The sequence below is a fragment of the Geotrypetes seraphini genome, chromosome 14, assembly GCF_902459505.1.
Source record: "Geotrypetes seraphini chromosome 14, aGeoSer1.1, whole genome shotgun sequence".
Taxonomy (NCBI): domain Eukaryota; kingdom Metazoa; phylum Chordata; class Amphibia; order Gymnophiona; family Dermophiidae; genus Geotrypetes; species Geotrypetes seraphini.
The window spans coordinates 12,990,269-13,010,437 of NC_047097.1; the positions used below are offsets into that span (position 1 = coordinate 12,990,269).

Below are 20,169 nucleotides of genomic sequence, written 5' to 3' on the forward strand. Positions count from 1 at the left end.
TATTGCTCTATCTCCTAAAATGGTGGCAGGCTTGGAGGAAAATCCGGAGACTAAAACTCTAGGACTGAGACACCCCTTGAGACAATTTGCTTTTAAAGTGAATAATGCCAGGGATATAGTAGCAGACTTTCTGTGAATCCTCGGTGAAGTACCCCTTGTTAGCACCCTAGGGAAGCCATGCTCATACTGCTGTTTTGAATTTTTTTCTGCAATTGTTCCATCGCTTCATCTTTGCTTAGGTTATAGACCTGAATTAATTAAGTAGGAAGGATGTGGTTAACTCATACCAGATGTAGGTAAAGTGCAGATGGATTTGACCTCCTCAGTTCACTGCTGGGATGTTCTTTCAGACTAAGTGCTTTGCAGAAGTCTTTATGCCCTTGTACACTTTCACAATCCACTGTCTAAAAGATTGGCAGGAAGGGCAATATATTAAATCCAGTAAACCATACAATTCAGAAAACACTAAAATATGAGTTTGTTTTATTGATCTACACAACATACTTTACACTTTCAGTATGAAAAAACAACATAGAAATGTGCAAAAAGTAATTTAAATAAGCCAATACTTAGCGGAAGCCCCTTTTTATAGGATAAGGGTTGATCAATTTTGCACAAGGGGATGGTGCAGTGATGATTGTTGCAGTGGTCCAGGTCTCGCCGCGTTTGGGTAGGAAGATTCAACTTTTCAGCCATCATTCTGTGGCTTTCTTCAGGGTGATTGTTGCAGTTGTCCAGGTCTTGCCACGTTTGGGTAGGAAGAACCAACTTTTCAGCCATCATGCTGTGGCTTTCTTCAGGGTGATTGTTGCAGTTGTCCAGGTCTCGCCGCGTTTGGGTAGGAAGATTCAACTTTTCAGCCATCATTCTGTGGCTTTCTTCAGGGTGATTGTTGCAGTTGTCCAGGTCTTGCCATGTTTGGGTAGGAAGAACCAACTTTTCAGCCATCATGCTGTAGCTTTCTTCAGGGTGATCATTGCAATTGTCCAGGTCTCGCCGCGTTTGGGTAGGAAGAACCAACTTTTCAGCCATCATGCTGTGGCTTTCTTCAGGGTGATTGTTGCAGTTGTCCAGGTCGGCCCGTTTGGGTAGGAAGAACCAACTTTTCAGCCATCATGCTGTGGCTTTCTTCAGGGTGATTGTTGCAGTTGTCCAGGTGGCCCGTTTGGGTAGGAAGAACCAACTTTTCAGCCATCATGCTGTGGCTTTCTTCAGGGTGATTGTTGCAGTTGTCCAGGTCTCGCCGCGTATGGGTAGGAAGAACCAACTTTTCAGCCATCATGCTGTGGCTTTCTTCAGGGTGATTGTTGCAGTTGTCCAGGTCTCGCCATGTTTGGGTAGGAAGAACCAACTTTTCAGCCATCATGCTGTGGCTTTCTTCAGGGTGATCATTGCAATTGTCCAGGTCTCGCCGCGTTTGGGTAGGAAGAACCAACTTTTCAGCCATCATGCTGTGGCTTTCTTCAGGGTGATTGTTGCAGTTGTCCAGGTCGGCCCGTTTGGGGAGGAAGATTCAACTTTTCAGCCATCATGCTATGGCTTTCTTCAGGGTGATTGTTGCAGTTGTCCAGGTCGGCCCGTTTGGGGAGGAAGATTCAACTTTTCAGCCATCATGCTGTGGCTTTCTTCAGGGTGGTTGTTGCAGTTGTCCAGGTCTCACCGCATATTGTATAGATAGAGCTCTTATATCGTCTTCCATAAAAACCGAAGCAAAGAATTCATTCATTTTCTAAATGATTCCTAGAGTCCTAAATGATAAGGGGATTGAGGGGTACAGATAGAAGTAGAAGTAGGTTATAGGAATAGTCAGGGACCACTTCACAGGTCATAGGCCTGATGGGCCGCCGCGGGAGTGGACCGCTGGGCGCGATGGACCTCTGGTCTGACCCAGTGGAGGCAACTTCTTATGTTCTCTCTGCTATGGCCTTATCCTCTCTGAGTGCCCCTTTTGCTTCTTGATGACACAATAGTCCCACAGATTCTCTTGCAGGCTTTCTACTTCTGATATACCTGAAAAAGTTGTTACTGTGAGTTTTTGCATCTAACTTGCCAGTGCTTATGTTGCTGCTTATTTTCTCCTTTCAGATCCTTTTTGCATTCTTGAAGGAAGTTATTTTGGCCCTAATAGCCTTTTTTACCTAACCTCTTAACCATGCTGGCTGCTGTTTGCTCTCTCCACCTTTGTTAATATGTGGAATACATCTGGTCTTTCGTGATGCTATTTTTAAACATCCATGTCTGATTTAAAGCCCTAACCTTTTCGGCAGATCCTTTTTAGGTTGTTTTTTTTTAAACCATTTTCCTCATTTTATCGTAGTTGCACTTTTGAAAATTAAATGCCGTTACAGTAGATTTTCTTACTGATTTAACTCAAGATACCAGCTCTTGGTTTCTTATACTTAATTATTTTATGAATATTCCTATAATTGCTCTTTCACACTGTTTGTGTAGATCAAAATGCATGCACAGTTGAACATGGGAATCCGCACTAAGCGCTATTCTCCAAAAGGCACTCAGCCTGGAGTGCCTTTTATAGGGCAGTGATTGGTGTAGATTTTTCCAGCACCTAATTTTGAATGCCATTTACTAAATTTAGCCCTATATGAGCATAGTAATGGGGGGGGGGGGTAGGAATGCAGCCTACTTGTGAGGGTGACTTATTGAGAAAGACATGACGGAAGCCACTGCTTGCCCTGTATTGGTAGCATAGTATATTGCTACTCCTTGGGTTTTGGCCAGGTACTAGTGACCTGGATTGGCCACCGTGAGAATGGGCTACTGGACTTGATGGACCATTGGTCTGACCCAGCAAGGTTATTCTTATGTTCTTATATATTTTATACTTGCCTAAATCAGGGTCAGTCACTCCTGCATTAGGAAGTCTCTTCACTTGAGCTGGGGTTTTTTTTGGGTTTTTTTTAAACTGAGCCTGTGAAGTTGGAAGAGCTCTAGAATGTTGTTGTTGGGGTTTGTTTGACCGGTATTTTCTCCTTTTTGGGCTTTCTAGCTCAATTGAAACTGGACTTTACTGAGGTATGACACCACGAGTCTTCATTTACAACTACCTGAGGGTGAGGGAGTACCTCAATTTTAACTTTCTCCCCATCCCATTTAGCCCAATTGTTATAACCATAGACCTGAAGTAGTGACCACAGGGCAGCAAGGCTTAAATCCTGACTCTGACCTCGGTGTCACCGTTGTGTGATGATTGTGATTCCCCTCTAGTGACTGTGAACATTGCCTCTTGTGAATCCTCAGTCAGCCTGGAGCTGAACCCAAATCTACATGGCTGAGGATGTTCAGTGGGCAATGTTCATAGTTCTGACAGAACTGAATGCTATTACTGAAAGTTCTTGCTTACCCTGCATTAAAGTTGTTCTAATGTTTTAATTTCTTTTTTTTCTTTTTCATTTGAATAGAAAAAATGAATAATTTTCCACCGTTGCCCCGGTTCATTCCTTTGAAACCCTGCTTCTATCAGGATTTTGAGGCTGACATTCCTGATCAGCATCGTACAATGGCGAAGCGCCTCTACTACCTCTGGATGTGTGAGTGTTCTCCCTGCTGCTGATCCTGGGGATATGGAGAAAAGGCAGGACAGACTATCAAATTCCCAGGTCCCGAAACTACAGCCTGCCCTGCCTGAGGGAGATGGGGGGGGGGGGGAAAGCAGTGCAGAACACATCTAATAATTAAATTCAAGCCTGCTTTCTGTGAGGAGTATGTGGAGGAGCAGGACAGCAATCCTTCAGTTTAATTTGCTGTGCTGCAGGCTGTAAGTCTTGTAGCTACTGGTATCCTTATTATACTGAAGTCATTGTTAACTTTCTGAATGAGGTTTTAGTTTCACATAAAGGTAGCTTGTTCTGGTCTTATACCTCTCCTTTCGTGTATTTATGCTTGAATGGCAAAGTCTCCTGTAGGATTTTTAAAAAGATCTTAGATCCATTATTAATATTGTGGGCAAAATTCCAGGTTTTAAAAGGTAGAACAGGCTAGCATGGTGGGATTTTTTTTAGGAATTATATTGGGCGTCGTCATTTCATGTCCTACCCTATCTGCCAGCAGCAGGATCACTGTCTTCAGAGCAACAGAATAAAATGTGCCAAAACTTCTCTTTCCCCCAAATCACATCATTTTCAGTGCAACACTAACTTTATTGCAGTATACTTTCTTTTTTGCTATGAGTGTTTTATAATAGTTTTAATATAATTGGAAAAAAACAAGCATTGTAAAATTAACATTGATTAAGGATTTCTGAAGAACTGTTATTGAACTTACGAGGGTCATTTCATAAATAATGCACACTATTTTTTAAAATTAACATTTTTTTTCAGGTATTTCTTTACAATCCTTCAACATAGTCTCCCTGCTTTGCAAAGACTGAGTCCCAATGTCCGGGAAGCTTCATTATTCCATCCAAGACACTGTTTTAGTTCAATTGCTGAATGGCTCAGATACTGGCAGAAGAAAGTTCTTCCAGAGAAGCAAAATGATGTCCACGCATAGGTTGTTTCAACTTTGGAAAAAGGTCGAAGTCTGGTGGACTTATGTCTAGACTGTAGGGAGCTTGAGGTAACACCTCCCAGCTGTATTTGCATAGTTTTTCAATGATGACATTCCCTATGTGCGGGCGAGCGTTGTTGTGAAGAATGAGTGGCCCAGCCAAGAGCAACTGAGGTTGGGTTTTGTGCATTTTTCTGCGCATTTTTGTTTTGCAAAAAATCATGATAATACATTGCTGTGACACTTCTTCCATATTTCCATATGGAACTTTGTCTGATGATGATGATGATGCTTTCATGATCATAAGCAAAAATCATCATTTGTTTGACCTTTGATTGAGCTCATCGAAATTTTTTTGGCTGTGGGGAAGATGGAGCTTTCCACTCGTTGGACTGTGATTTCAGCTCTGGCTGGGAGGTGTTGCCTCTTGCTCCCTACAGTCCAGACTAGACTTCAGCCTTTTTCCAAAGTTGAAACAACCTATGCGTGGACATCATTTTGCATCTCTGGAACAGCTTTTTTCCACCAGTAACCAAGCCATTCAGCAATTGAACAAAAACGGTGTCTTGGATGGAATAATGGATGTTGGGACTCGGTCATTGCAAAGCAGGGAGACTATTGAAGGATTGTAAAGAAATACTTGGAAAAAAAATAAAACATGTAAATTTTAAAAAATAGTGTGCATTATTTATGAAATGACCCTCGTATTATCACCTAGAAAAGAAAGTAAAAGACATTTCAACTGACTTGCTACGAGTTTGCAGATCTTGACAAACTGTATGCATGTGTTGCCGAGGAAGGACCTTTTTTGGTTTACAGACCTTATCTAATGGGGGTCCGTGAATAGATAAAATTTGTGAAGCAACTGAAGGACAGGGGATGGACATGGGCTTAGATGCACTCCACTCATATTTATCTTGATGTACTTTGCTTGTTTTCCTCCTCTCCCCACTTCCTCTTTTTTGACTAAGAATGGGACATGTTTTAATAGACTTGCATTGCAGTAAATCAGTTATTGAAGCTGCAAAGCAAAATGTTGAATGGTTGATTAGATTCCATTTATGGACATTGGCATGGATGCAGACATGACCTGAGCCAACTATTTCATTCCATTTATTCTTCAATAGAAGCTTCTCAGTTTTGGTATTAGATCGGCATAGCAACAAAATGGAGCAGACCAGCGTAGTAAAACTTCAATTGAATTTATTCGCCACAAGCAGGTAAAAGAATAAATAAGACTGTCTTTATTACGCTGGTCTGCTCCATTTTGTTGCTGTTCTAGATCTTGCGGATTGCTTGTCTACGTAGGGCACACATTCTTTTGAAGGGTATTGGCCTAGCCTAGTATGGTCATCCAGGTCACAGAGTCACTAGGGAGCAAGGCACGATTGGTAGTGCATGCTCAGTAGCAGGGCTGCAGGTCCAGATTAGATTTCAATGGAAGAGTTTTTTTCTGTGTGGCTCTACTGTGTTTGCTACTTTGCTTTCTCTGTGTGTCTGTGTGTATGTGTTTGCAGTGAACAGCATCACATTGGCAGTGAATCTGATTGGCTGCCTGGCATGGCTAATTGGAGGAGGTGGAGCTGTTAATTTTGGACTGGCTTTTCTCTGGCTCATTCTCTTTACGCCCTGCTCCTATGTCTGCTGGTTTAGACCTATTTACAAAGCCTTCAAGTAAGTGATCGCTCTCCTGATTTTCCTCTCTTCTCCTCTGTACCTTGTTTCTCTGTGTTTCCTATCTATGAGATCTTATACTAAGGAGCACTAAACAATTAGCACATGCCAAATTCCATTTAGCCCATAGGAATTTAAGGGGCTGCAAGGCATTTAGTGCATGCTAATTGTGAACGCGCACGGAATCTGGTAGTGCACCTTAGTAAAAGGACCTCTATGTGTTTTATATAGTCTCCCTTTTTTTCATCTGCTATCTTTTATTCTCACTCTTTTTCTCTGTTTGTAGGGATGCCAGAAAACACAGCAGTTACCACCTCAATGTAAAAGCTTGATACCCAGGTTCAGATACTGTTTCTCTAATATAATTTCTTTTGAGAATTGAACAAGCCACTTGATCTGCACCCTGTGTTTTTTTTCCACTCTCCCATGACAGTGTAGTGTGCCTTCGCTGTACTTTTTTTAAAAAAAATTTGCAAATCGCTATTTGTATGAAATGGGCTGAATAAAACTAAGGGCTCCTTTTTAACACACGCACCGGATTAGCGCGAGCTAGCCGAAAATCTAAAAGGAGGTGGTAGCGGCTAGCGCGCGTTAAGGCCCTAGCGCGGCTCTGTAAAAGAAGCCCTAAATGTTTCCTTGGCCCTCCTTTAAAAAAAAATAAAAATCTTTTTTTTCTGATTTCGGTCGTCTTTCTCTCGCACTTTTTTCTTTGGGAGCCTTTTACTAAGCGGACTTGTGCGGGGTTTTTTTCCTGCATGCTAAGTCCATTTTTACTGCAGCTATAAAAATTGTCTTTTTGTATTAATGACCATGTGCTAATGTTGCCATTAGCGTGGGGGCCATTACATTTTTTTCTAACACATGAGCACTTACCGCCACCCATTTGGCAGGTAGTAAGGGGTTCACAAAGTATTCCTGCATTAACCAGTTAGTGCACATTAATGTAGCTACTTTAACGGATTAGCCCATTATATGCCCCCCTCAATACAATTTAAAATATTTTTTAGTGCATGCTAACTTGGAATTTACTACAGGATCTGTTAGTGTTCTATGGTACACCATTGTAAGATGCGTTAGGCTTGCATTAGCACCTAATGCAGCTTAGTAAAAGGGTCCCTTTTGCTCATTTTCTCTTTTCACGCCTCATGTTTTTGAATGTTTGTGTGTCTTTGGCACAACCAGTTTTTAGAGGTCTCACTTTCTTTGGTAGCTTATTAAATTAGTGTTCCTTATCTAACCAGTGGTGGTGAACTTGTTAAAAAATGTTGTTGGAACTTCAGGGCTCTATAAAGAGACCCTAGGCTCAAAGAGAGAAACTTTTGAGCTATACATGAATTCTTCCAGCATCTTGGACACATCTTCTAGCACCGTCAGACTTCTATCCTCAGATTTGAAAGGTGTGGAAAATAGTTTTAAGGGGTTACAAGGCTGAGGCTTTGTCAACCAAACCTGTGGTATCTGGCAGAGGTCTTCATAGATTATTTGCCATACATCTTGATTATGAATTTGGGATCTGTGCCCAGCCTTTAGAAGCAGGAAGAGTTCCACAAGTCTTAGAATTGATGGTAGCTCTCCTGAACATCCAGATTTGAACAAATGTGGTCTGGAGGAAGGCAATAAATATTTGAAATTTTAATCATTTGCACAAGTAAAAATATATATTATTTTCTGAAACCCCCCCCCCCCAACAAGTAATCAAAGCAGACTTCTGGAATCAGGAAGTTAGGAGCATATATACTTATCTCTTTAATTCTAGACTCTTCTCTCAGCTTCATGTACTTGGAAGATTGCAAGAACAAGGCTAAGGCTGAAGCAGTAATTGAAGAGCTTAATTCCAAAACCTGTTAAAGTGCAGAAAGTTGTTTTCTAGATGAATTTAATTTTTATTTTTAAGAATTTCTAGTCTTAAGAATTTTTTGTTGAAATGTAATATACTGTTCCTTAAATGCCTTTATATTGCAAATTTCACAAATCCTATGGCTATCTATGATGGAAGTATGTGCTTAATGGCTCTACAATTGAAAGTGTCTTGTACTTTAGATTCATGCTTAGAGCCCCTGTCTTACACATTACATGCTAAAGAAAGATGAGAAGTTTGAGAGTATCCCTGCTCATTTGTAATTTTTTGCACTGATTCTTCCTTTTTGGTTTTGAAAAGACTTGTCTTCGTTCTTTTAGTTTTATCTTCTCCTGGGGTCCCTTTCAGTAATGAGTTAGGTACTATCTTTTGCAAGTAAGTTGGGCCTTAAAGAGGACTGGGAATGAGGAGAATGATATGAAAAAAAAGATGGCAAGGATGATGCTGAAGTTGATGACATGGGTTCTTGTTTGAACACAGAACAGACAGCTCCTTCAACTTCATGGCTTTCTTCTTCACGTTTATGGCACAATTGGTGATCAGTATCATCCAAGCAGTGGGGATTCCTGGCTGGGGTGTCTGGTAAGTAGTTGGTGATAAGTTTTTGGAGGATTGAGGTGTAGAGGTTTTATTGCTTTTCACTCAGATAGACCAATCTAGACTTGTGGGTCATGCTTCCCAACTAGCAAATGTGATAACATCACTAGTAGAAGAAATGGTGCAGCCCTGGAACTTGCTTGAATTTTTTGCTTCCACCAGATGGCTGCAGTTTGGGCTAGTGCAGCAAAATTCTTGTTGGCCTAGCACCTTGGCTTACAGATCATGTTGTATGCCCTTAAGGTTGAGCTCTCTAGGCCTGGTTTGGCTCTTAAGGACTGGTCTGCAGACCTTTGCCCTGCTCTAGCACTTTGGCTTGTTGGCCTTAGTTCTACTGGGCTGTGACCCCTGAGTGCAGAGCAGTCCACCAGGGTTGATAAATAGGGGCCTTGTTGGTCCTGCACTCCTCTCTTCTAAGGCCAGGTTTTATTGGACTTGATCTTTGTTCCATGTGTGTTCAGTAGCCGCACATTTAACATGGACCGTTCCTGCCAGTGTTGGACCTGTGGAAAGAGGGGCATTGAAAAGTCGAGAATGCAGTGCAGATTCTGTGGGGATCCCAAAGTGTCAGAGGGGTTAGCAACTGAGCCGAGTTCTCGAGAAACTAAGGCCGGGACCCCCTCTTCTTGCTTCGGGCAGTGTGGGAATGGGTGCAAAGGTACATGAATTTTATTACACATGGTCAAGATATTTGTGAATTTTGAAGGCAAAGAATAGGAATTTACAGTAATGCAAAATAATATAAAACAGAAGAAACTGGATTTTTTTGGGGGGAGGAGATGTACATTTCAGGATTTTTTTCAGATTGTGATCTTAAAGCAAGATATTAACATTCTATGATGTACAAAAGTTTTGACCTATTTTCTTTTACTGGAAACATTTTTAATATGTTAAAAAATCACAGAGATAAAAAAGAGAGTACTGTTGCTGTATTGTACTGCCTGTTCTTGATTTATGATTTAAATGTCTATTATTTAAATTGAAAAGAAAATGAAAAAAGTGAGAAACATTGAGAAAGTGGCTAGTACTCAGTCATGGAAAGTAAAGAAGATTATTCAGATTAGCCTACAGTGTTTTGCTGGAAGGCTTTGTGTTTTAGGCCTTTTTACCTTGAATAAATTGTATTTTTGTGATAATAACAATTTTTAAAGTTAAAAAAATTGTGCTAAATCTTATGGCTTGGATGTTTAGCCTTTTGTAGACTTTCTCACTAAGATCACCCGAATTTCTCATCTCGATTTATATTTGAGTCAACCTTTTCCCTCTTTCTTGGGGTGAAAAGTCACCTCGGTTTATATTTGAGTATATACAGTATTTCCAATACAGTACAACATTTGCATTGGGCTGTGCATACACTGCAACTAGTATTAAGAGGTGGCTTGAAAGGTCATCACACAGCTTCTCTCATTGGTAAGTTGAGGCAAACAGCCGTTGCAGCCAGGACTCCAGCGGTGGATGTAAATGGGAAAGTTTAATCTTTAATTAAGTTCCCCCGACCTTGAGAAAGATAGGCGAAACGCGTCGGGAAGGGGAACCAGCAATGACAAAAGCTAAGTTGAATTGAAATAATAAGTTACCTTGATTTAAAGAGTTGCGATATGAAAGTAATATAGAAAACTGAAAAAATATGAAATAAAGTAAAGTTATAAAGTAAAGCTACAAAGGGAATAATGAAGAATACCACTGCTACCAATTTCGAATGAAATGGTGGAATCTGAACTCCCATATAGCTGTTTTTGAGTCTTTGAGCGTTTGAGGATTGGATGAATTTGTCATATAAGTGAGTCAAAGAAGTTTGGAAGAGAGTTCTCAGGGTGGCCTTGTCTTCCATTGATCTGGAATGGTCTGGCAGCATGAAAAGACAGGTGACATTAGTAATTGCCTTCTAATTTCCTTTCCTTGATTCCTGCCCTGGAAGATTAAGGTATTGGGTTATACCTAGCAGTAGCTCAGAATTTGGCTTCTTCTGTCATGTTTCTTCATGCACAGGATTTTAGGGTTGTCACTGAACACATTATTATTGCTTATGTTTGTTGTGGTAAAAAGACACTCAAAAGCAATGTTAGTATCCATTGCCCAAGTTTCAAGTTTATTGGTTTTTTAATATACCGACCATCAAACAAATATCTGGACGGTTTACAATATATATAAAACAAGATAAAAAGTAAGATAAAATATTAGGTATTAAAAATAAATATGTGTACATATATAACATAGACAGGACAAACTTGAAAGTGAGGGTAAAGGGGAGGGAAGGGGAAAGTTACATAGTGAAGAAGAACTGGTGACAGTGGGGAAGGGGAAAGAACATATAGGATGGGTCGCTTTATGAAAGCGGTTGGTTGAGATTAGAATGAGAGGGAGAAAAGGAGAGAAAAAAAAAGAGGAAAAAAGAAGATTAAGGTAAGTCTGAACTTAGCCAAAGGCGTCACGAAATAAAAAAGTCTTTAAGTTTATCTTAAATTTGTCTAGATGAAGGTCGTCACGGATTTGCTTTGGTAAAAAGTTCCACAGTGTTGGTTAACAAGTTACAAAGCTGCACCACGTCTTATACTAGTGATAGCCATTGAAACTATGTTCTCTGTCTCCCTTGGTGGTTGAGGAGTATAACTCTAGCCCACTAGTCTCTACTGGTCTAGCAGGAATTGATGAAAAATACATTTCTAACATGCTAATTTCACCTTTAGGTTGTAAAAGGACTATATTAATAGCTTTCTATTTGTTCAAAAGCAGACAATAAGTATGAATTCAGAAGTTCAGGCTATCGAAGCATAAAAATGTTTAACTGAACATGATTGTTCTGTGAGACAACCAGACCATAAAAGATAGGAGGTGAAATAATTTGTGATGGAAGGAATATTGTATACATTAGAATACTTTTAAATGGTTAGGAAAGGAGTGAAATGGATAAGGACTCTTCTGGAAGTTTGAATAGGGTTCCTGATATTGATAGCAAGACTATAGAATTCATAGTGGATGGTGGGCCAATCTGCAGGGTCATCTTGTATGTTACAAAATTTAGCTTTTATATTTGTCTCTATAAATATCTCTTTGGCACAGATAAAAGCAGTCCTTGCTAAACTCTATTTATGAGCTTCCATTTGTGTCACCAAAACACATTTTGTGCTTTCAGTGGCTGGATTGCAACAATCTCCTTCTTTGGGACCAATGTGGGCTCTGGTGTGGTGATGTTGATCCCTACCATCATGTTCACTGTTGTGGCAGTCTTTTCCTTTGTTGCCCTTACAAAGGTAATTTCAAATTTGCTGATTCACTATAAATGAATGTGTGTATGCCTCATGATTAAGGAGACAGTAATATTAATAGGAAGAAGGTTGATTTGTACTCATTATCCTCGAAAGCAAAGAACCATAGAATTTGGAGCATGCTTCAAAAGAAAATACAGAAGCAGTTTTTTGCAAAGCAGAAGTGTAAGACCAAGATACTTTTTGCCCAGCTTCAGAATCTACCTCCAATCTGTATTATCAAGTTTTTATTTTGTCTCCAGAAACTCTGGGGAGAGTACACAAGGGAAATTGGGCATTCTTGCTAATCAGTACTTAAGTAACATTAAGATGCTATGTACCACAGATTATATATCAGCAGACCAACTTTGAAAAATTTTAAACAGTACTTAATTGAGAAAGTTATCAATGTTAAATTAAACTCAGTTATCGGTTAGAATCATATAAATTCTACAAGTCAAAGAGCAGTGGACTGAAGTACAGTAGACTCTCTGTTAACCGGAACTCAAGCAACCAACAACAACAAAAAAAATCAAAGAAATATTATAATACCTTTAAATAAAAATGAAAATAAAATCAATTTCTGATGGAAATTTAAGTGTAAATTTGGCATGTCACTTCTGAATACGCCCACAATTTGCCTACTACATGTCCGGTAGTTTGTCTGGAACAGTTCATGGTATAGTATTAGTTAGGCCTATTTTTAATAGTAACTCTCAAGTGACCAGAAACTACATTTATCCGGCATCTATCAATCCCTATGGGTGCCAGTTAACGATAGCTGATTGTTAAATATACATTTAACATAGCATCAAGCATGGTCAGTTTTATCTGCTTTTCACACTATCATGTTCTTTTTTTTTTTTTTTTCCAAAAGATAGTGGCCTCAGTTCAGAAATGGTAAGGCTGTTTTAGAAGTGTCCAAAATGGGACCTGTTTTACTTGAAAATAAATGAAGTTCCACTGATGTCTCCCATCATGTTAGATACACTTCTCTCTCCATTATTTGCTGTGACAGGGGATTAACAGAACCGTGAATACAGAAAAACCGCAAATAACTTTTTCATATGTTGTTCGCTGTTTTCTATTAAAAACCATCGTGAATATAGTGAAACTGCGAATAACGTGGTGGGAGACTTGGCCTGTTCTTGAAGGAGAGGCAAAACACGGTGAAGAAATCGGCGATTTCTCTATGCAAGCTGATGTAATTTGATGGGAGAAGCCATCGAGCTAAAAACCGTGAATAATCGAAATCGCAAATGCTGAAACCGCGAATACGGAGGGAGAAGTGTAGTTTTAAATGTTTACCACTTTGCATGACCTAAAGTCTTAATAAAATCTTGTCTTAATGACATATACATGGATGAATAGAGTCGTAGACCTATGTTCACAGTAGGGCAGATAAGCCTGCTGTGAGCATTGAGGACCCAAATGCGGCATCCTTTTGTGCTGCCAAGTCCACTCTGTAGAACTTTGTAAAAGTATATAGGGAGGCCTTGTAGCTGCCCTATAAATCGGGCGATACTGCCTGGAACTCTGCTTGTGAAGCCACACTTCTAGTGGAATCGGCGGCTGTTTACCACAGTCAGTGTACGCAGATGAAATTGCCTTGTGGATTTCACTGCTTGTAATTGATGTTACTTATTATGGGGAGCAATTCTGTGACAGGGCGCCCCTAGTTAGCCACGCTACTGGCATGCACTGAGTTCCAATTCTATGACTGTACCTGTGCCCCAAGATGCTATTCTAGAATACTAGCGTAAGTCTACCTGCATTTAGGTGTGCCCACGTATGCCAGGTCTAGGGCTGACAGATATGTGTGCAGCTAAATGTAGCACTTTAGCGTGTAACGTACAGTATTTTGTAAGCTGTGTGTGTAAGTGGGAGCCCCACCCATGCTTCTTCCCAGTGAGCGTGCTAAAACATTTGTGTATGTACTTTATAGGATACCACTGAGCATTCTGCTAGCACTTATACATTAGGTATACATTCTCGTGCACAAATTCTAGCATTTTATAAATTTAAATACACATGATTCTAAATCTAGGTGCTCTATTAAAGAATGAGGGGGTGTACTTGCAGGAAATGTAATCTCTTGGTTTTTCTCTTCATCTTAAATATATTTCAGGTCCATAAATTCTACCGTGGCTCTGGCGGAAGCTTCAGCAAAGCACAAGAAGAATGGACCACGGGCGCATGGAAAAACCCCCATGTTCAACAGGCAGCTCAGAATGCAGCAATGGGAGCAGCACAAGGGGCTATGACACAGTCCGATGCTCAGTATTCTGCTACCCCTAATTACACCTACTCCAACCAGATGTGATGAACAATCTCTGGTTTAGAGTGGGAAGTAGTAAGGGGAGAGGAGGAATCCTATGCAGTCATAGGCTTGGTCAACATTTTAAAGAGAAGGGATAAGTCGCACTTGGGGCCTGATTCTGGAAGCGGTGCCTGCCGTGTGTCAGTCACCGGCAGACACTATGTCCAGAATCACGTCCTTCTTCTTTTTTTTTTTTAAACATAAGCACCTTAAATGTAGGCCAGCATTTTAAAGGCCTACATTTAAGGCGCAGGTCTCACGCTTATGGAGGTACATAAGGACGCCTATGGATGCCTAAGGCTATGTTCAGTGCAAATCCACTCCAGCCTTAGGCATCCATAGGAATCCCTGTGTGCCTCTGCAGACATGACAGGTGCCTAAGGATGGCGCCTGCATAAAAAAAAAACAAAAAACACATGCATCCTGATTGGTTCTACTGCCGCCTAACTTTGGGACGCCATTTGGAGAATTTGGCCCTTGGTTTTATTTTTCTGTACCTCAAAAATATCTTCAATCGCAACAGAAGAAACTGAGAGCTAGCATTGAGGCCACTTGTGTTGTGCACTAGTATTTGTGTTGTGTTTCCTTGTGACATGGTACGTGCTAGTGATTCAGCTACTGTGGTGATTGGTGTGTGTTTTAACCAAATCAACCCCACCCCTCTCCCAAAAAACAAAAGAAGGAAATAGCTCTTCAGTCTTAACTAATATGGTGAACTTCCCTAGCTGTTTGGACCATTATTGTCCTTATTGGACTAGCATTTGCTTATTCTTGGCCAGTATTCCAAACTCAGGAAAACCTATTTCCCCAGGAAAAGTGGTGCTGTTGATCACCTAAAAATCATGTTTCAAGGATGCAGCCTGGAGTGCAGATCTATTCCTGATTGTTCCAGCTGCCCTCTCAGTTTCTTTTAATGCACAGTGCTGTAACTGAAATATTTATTTATTGGTGTACTGTTAGAAAGTCAGTATTGATAATGTGTAATTTTGCTATAAAGACATGTGTAGTCATAGGACATCACTTTGTTTTCAGATCTGGTACAAATTCACAGTATGATCACATTCCAAAACAATCTTTTGAATTCCACATTCCAAGGTCTGTCCTTCGTTTCTGTATTCCATATTCTAAAATTCTATGCCTCGTGTTGCACATTTTATTCCATCTCTGAAGTGGAATAAATGCACCAGAAGGCATCAGCAGCCTTTTCAATTGCAAATCTTGAGTGGGGAAGTGCTACAGGAGTAATTCTGTAAAGGGGGCACCTATGGTTAGGTATCTACTTGGAGCCTAATATGAAAAGAATATAGAATCTTTAAACAATATATATAAATACCAGAGTAATGTGGCAAAAATTTCTAATGTGGCCCATATTCTAGGTGTGGCCATTTTATATAAGCCATAAAGCTGGTATAAATGATCTCATCTAAATCACTGAAGACTGTGCATAGATTATAGGTTTCACCTGAGTGGGGTACACATGTATATATACTGTAGAATACTAATATGAAATTTAGATGTTGTTTTACAGAATAACTCATAGAACATTGGCATTTATATTCCTAAATGCTGGTATTCAGGTTATTCATGTGCACTCTTGGTGCCCTCTTTATAGCTTTACTCCCTTCTTGCATAGTGGATTTATCCTATGTGCTCATTAAAAACTTGAAAATGTGCATTTATCCAAATGGTTTATGTTAATCTGTATTATTATTTTTTTTTTGTTTTAATATGCAGCTTAGAAGGTGCAGAGCCTTCTTGTCAGTGCAACTAATTTTGAAATGTAAATAGCTTTGGTTCCAAATGAAGATAACGGTTCTGATCTGCTACTTAACTGAAATTGTATGGACAGGTTGACAAATGGATTGAGTAACATACCAAATCCAGGAACGCTGAATTATTTTTTTTTTGTATTAACTAGAATTGTACATGTTGTATACAAGTGATGCTTGTATATAACTATATCATGATGTAAAAATGAGAGATTCTGTAGGAATTATTTGATCATTATCACTTTCCGCAGCTGTTGGTTTTCAAACCTATGCCAGGCATGCTGCTTTACAGCATTTTATGCCATAGCATGGTACAAAGTTAGTTGCCTTCACAGACTCATGCACAGGTATTCTTGAAGCTAAAGCCAGTCCTTTTTTTCATGACAAGTTTTGGGGAGATGAATACAGCAATCATGTTGACATTTTTGAAATTTCAGTCATTTAGGTACCTTTTATTTTTAACAACTTTTATATATATTTTTTTAAATACTGGAGACAGGCCAAATAGCAACTCTTTTGGATGGGTTTTCCCACAGGTGGACAGCAGAGGATGATGTAATCTTTTATAAACTCTGTATTTTGGGGTTCCCCTACTCCCAAGATGGTTTATTTTTGGAGATCTTGCTAAGGTCTTTTGGAAGTCAGGGATGAAAATGCAGCTGCCTGATACTAACCTATAGAGACCTAGATTTTGATTTTTGAGCTCAGCTTCTGCTGCTTGGACCTTCCTGTGGTGAGGATGCTCTGATGGTGACATTCACAGAACCTTAGAGGAGGGTAGTCTGTTATCATGATAGCATTTAGGGGTCCTTTTACTAAGATGTACTAATGTGGGCTGCATGGCACTTAGCATGTGTGAAATCTATTGGCGTGCTTTAGTTAAAAAAAAGATTTAAGATGCACATGCAGCTGGTTTGGGAAGAGTTGCAGGCTGTGGTCTCTAGTCAAGGAGCAATTGCTTGGATAGTCATGGGGAAGGAGTGCATGTGATAAGATTTTTTTTAAAAGTTAGGGTAGTTGCAAATGAAGGTTCTTGGTGCTGTAGCCAATTCTGATAGAGCTGAAAGACCAGACCATATAAGGAGAAACTGCCGCATCAAAAAAAAATGTAGGTGTGTATTTTCTATTCGGAAACAAGCAACCCCAATTCTTGTTAGAATAGCAGTTCAAACAAGGTGTAAAACAAGGGCAGTAAAGAAGAGGACAAAAACGCTCCAAAAGCCCTTGTTGTGTTTAATACAGATACAGTATAGGATGCATGCATAGGCAGAAGAAAGATCGTGATGTAGTAAAATGCAAGGTGCTTTGTTTTCTGTTGGTTTTTTTTTTTGCCAAGTTCCCTATTCCTCGGTTCATCTTCTAAGAACAATGGAGATGTTGTTTGTAGCAAGTATCATAGTTTACATTTAAATTTTGGGGAAGGAAGAGTAGAAATCAGGCAATTTTGTTCTTTTTGTTGTTTGTTTGTTTTTTTGTATTATGGTGCATAGAACGATTGCACGTTTAGAAGCAGTGGCATGAATTATCCCAAGGACCCAAAACAAGGAGTGAGAATTTCTGGACAGATAAATTAAAGGAGAATGATGACTCAAAAATATTTGAATGATAAACTCTTAGAAATTGTTCAAATTTAGGGCTCCTTTTACGAAGCTGCGTTAGTGGTTTAACGCGCGTAATAGCGTGTGCTAATTTGCCGGCCGCGCTAGCCGCTAGCGCCTCCTCTTGAGCAGGTGGTAGTTTTTCGGCTAGCACGGGGGTTAGCGCGCGCTTAAAAGTTGCGTGCGATAAAGCCGCTAACGCGGCTTCGTAAAAGGAGCCCTTAGTGAACAGTTTGCTTTGCTTATCTTAACAGTTGGGGAGCTTGCAGGCAGCAGCTCTAGAAAGACAGCGACTTGTCTCCTGTACATAGTTCATCTTAACTTTATAGAAACTCATGCATACATCAGAAATTTCAATGTGAACCTATATCCTGTTTAATATAAACAGAACTGGTTATTTTCTTTCTGTTTTTTGCAATTTGTCATCTTAAATAGTTTTCATTTTGGGTTTATTAAGACTACAATGAATATAATCGGTTACAAAATGGATATTGCAGGAGTGTTTGCCATTTACTATCTGGCATTTGTTGACTTTATGTTGATATACATGTACAAACTTGAACAAAGGCGACTGTGTGCTATAGAAAATATCGGTATGCTGACATCTTGTGTTCTTACATCAAAAATGCAGGCAGACTGGATATCAGGATATCATGATAGAACTTTCTTCCAAATTCTTTCCTTCCACTGTTGTCTGGCCTTGTTTAAATATTGCCTTGATGTCCAGATTTTACAGATAATATATCTAAAAGGGGTTTACTGATCACATTTCTTGATGAGGAAGTGGGAGAAACTTTGTTAAAATGAGAATTATTTGGCTAAATTCCAGAAAACAATAAGCACATCTCCAGTTTTCTTTCTTACCTTTTCTTGTGCGTTCCCTTCAAGGCTGAAGAAAGAAGATATGACTGTTGGATGCTGTTGCTTTAATCTTTCTGGTTTGCACTCTGCATTAATTCAGCCAATTCTTTCTGATACTAAACACTAATTAATACTTTGTGCATATCAGTACTTAATTTCAATTTGCATTACAGTACACAATGGATGAAAAAAAAAATTAGCTTAAAAGGGGACTATAAGCTAAACCAGTTGGTGTTTCCCCTCTGCTTGTAAGAATTTGCAGAACTGCTTTTCTTACAATCATAGGTTCATAGATATAATGGGATAAATTTTGAATTGACTTAAACTGCCTGATATGGAGTGATCTGATAATCTGATCATTTAGAAACATAACACATATCCAAACCCATGTAGGAGGAAAGATAATGCTGTGGCTGCCAGTGAGAATTTTCTGCGAACACACAATAACTTGGGTACAAACACAAAAACAAGTTAAATGTCTTAAATATTTATTTTTAATATTTCTTGCTGCTTCAAATTTGGAATTTGCAGTAACAAGAGTTAAAAAAAAAAAACCTGCTGCTGCTTTTAACATCTATAACACAATGTCTTGTGTTACAGGAAACATGTTATCTGACCTAACATAACTCAGGCATGATGAAAGAGAAGGAGAGGTTATTTATTAACAAGTGTGTGTAACTCGTTCAAATTGGTGATGCCATATTGAGTATTATTGTTTAACTGTTTGTATGATGTTTTAACATGCAACAAATGAAATATTCTGACATGCATTCTTTTTTTTTATGAGCCCACTATTATTCTGTTGTAGGAAATATGTTATTTTAAAATATTCCATGTGCAAGGAAGAAGAATAATAAATGAAATAATATCATGTAATATCAAGTGTGGTAGTTTTTTTTTTTTCCCATAACACTTTCCATTTACTCAGGTGTTATGAGAGCCATATGACAAAAAAATTATACTATGGATTTATGAATCATCTTTGTAGTAAAATCAGATTATTGTGTAAATTAGTCCTGAGTACACAGATACAGGCAAGGCAATCACTTTTATATTCTGCAACGTGACAAACATTGGTAGAAGAATAAGCCATATAATTCCTATTTCCGATATGTTGTAGTGTGGTAGCATTTTATCTTGATGGAAGCCCATTTAACAACAACAAAAAAAAGATTTATCAAAAAGTAAAATAGACTAAGTACTCTGGGTATGTAAACACAAAAAAATACATTTCTCACTGGTACGAAATTTCAGCAGCAGTCTAAAAAGATAAATCACAAGTTAAATGCCAAAAATACACCTCACTCGTACCAAAAAAACAAGCAGCAGAATAAAAGTTTCAAAACCAGGGTAAATCACATTTAAACATACAGTCCTGCTGCAATATTCCTCCAACCTGCAAATCACCATTGTGCCTCAAAGAGGAAGTTTATATAGCCAGTGCAGGTCAAGGGACAGTTTTAAAAGTTAAAAAATCTTTAATTTGCTTCTCTCATATTAGAACTAAGGGTTCCTTTTATTATGGCATGCTAAAAGATTAGCGTGTGCTAAATGCTAAGGCATCCATTATATCCTATGGGCATTTTAGTATTCAATGCACGCTAATCTTTAGCGCGCCGTGTACTAAATTGGTTAGTGCACATTAATAAAAGATCCCTAAGATAGAGAAAAGGGACAAAAAAAAATGCATTCATAAAAGCCCTAAATTCACTCGTTTTTTAAAAAAAGCAAATTTGTGATC

The 20,169-nt window shown here is 39.1% G+C and overlaps 1 protein-coding gene across 1 annotated transcript in view; it reads left to right on the forward strand.

Annotated features, from left to right (window-relative positions):
- SCAMP5 (secretory carrier membrane protein 5) overlaps positions 1–19,304 on the forward strand; it is a 37,232-nt gene extending 17,928 nt beyond the window's left edge. Inside the window, exons 3-7 of the mRNA XM_033920463.1 lie at positions 3,420–3,548; positions 6,024–6,180; positions 8,519–8,620; positions 11,769–11,886; positions 14,009–19,304. Of these exons, the coding sequence (XP_033776354.1) occupies positions 3,420–3,548; positions 6,024–6,180; positions 8,519–8,620; positions 11,769–11,886; positions 14,009–14,203 (701 nt within the window). The 3' untranslated portion in view covers positions 14,204–19,304. The remainder of the gene's footprint in view (positions 1–3,419; positions 3,549–6,023; positions 6,181–8,518; positions 8,621–11,768; positions 11,887–14,008) is intronic.
- Positions 19,305–20,169: the final 865 nt, after the last annotated feature.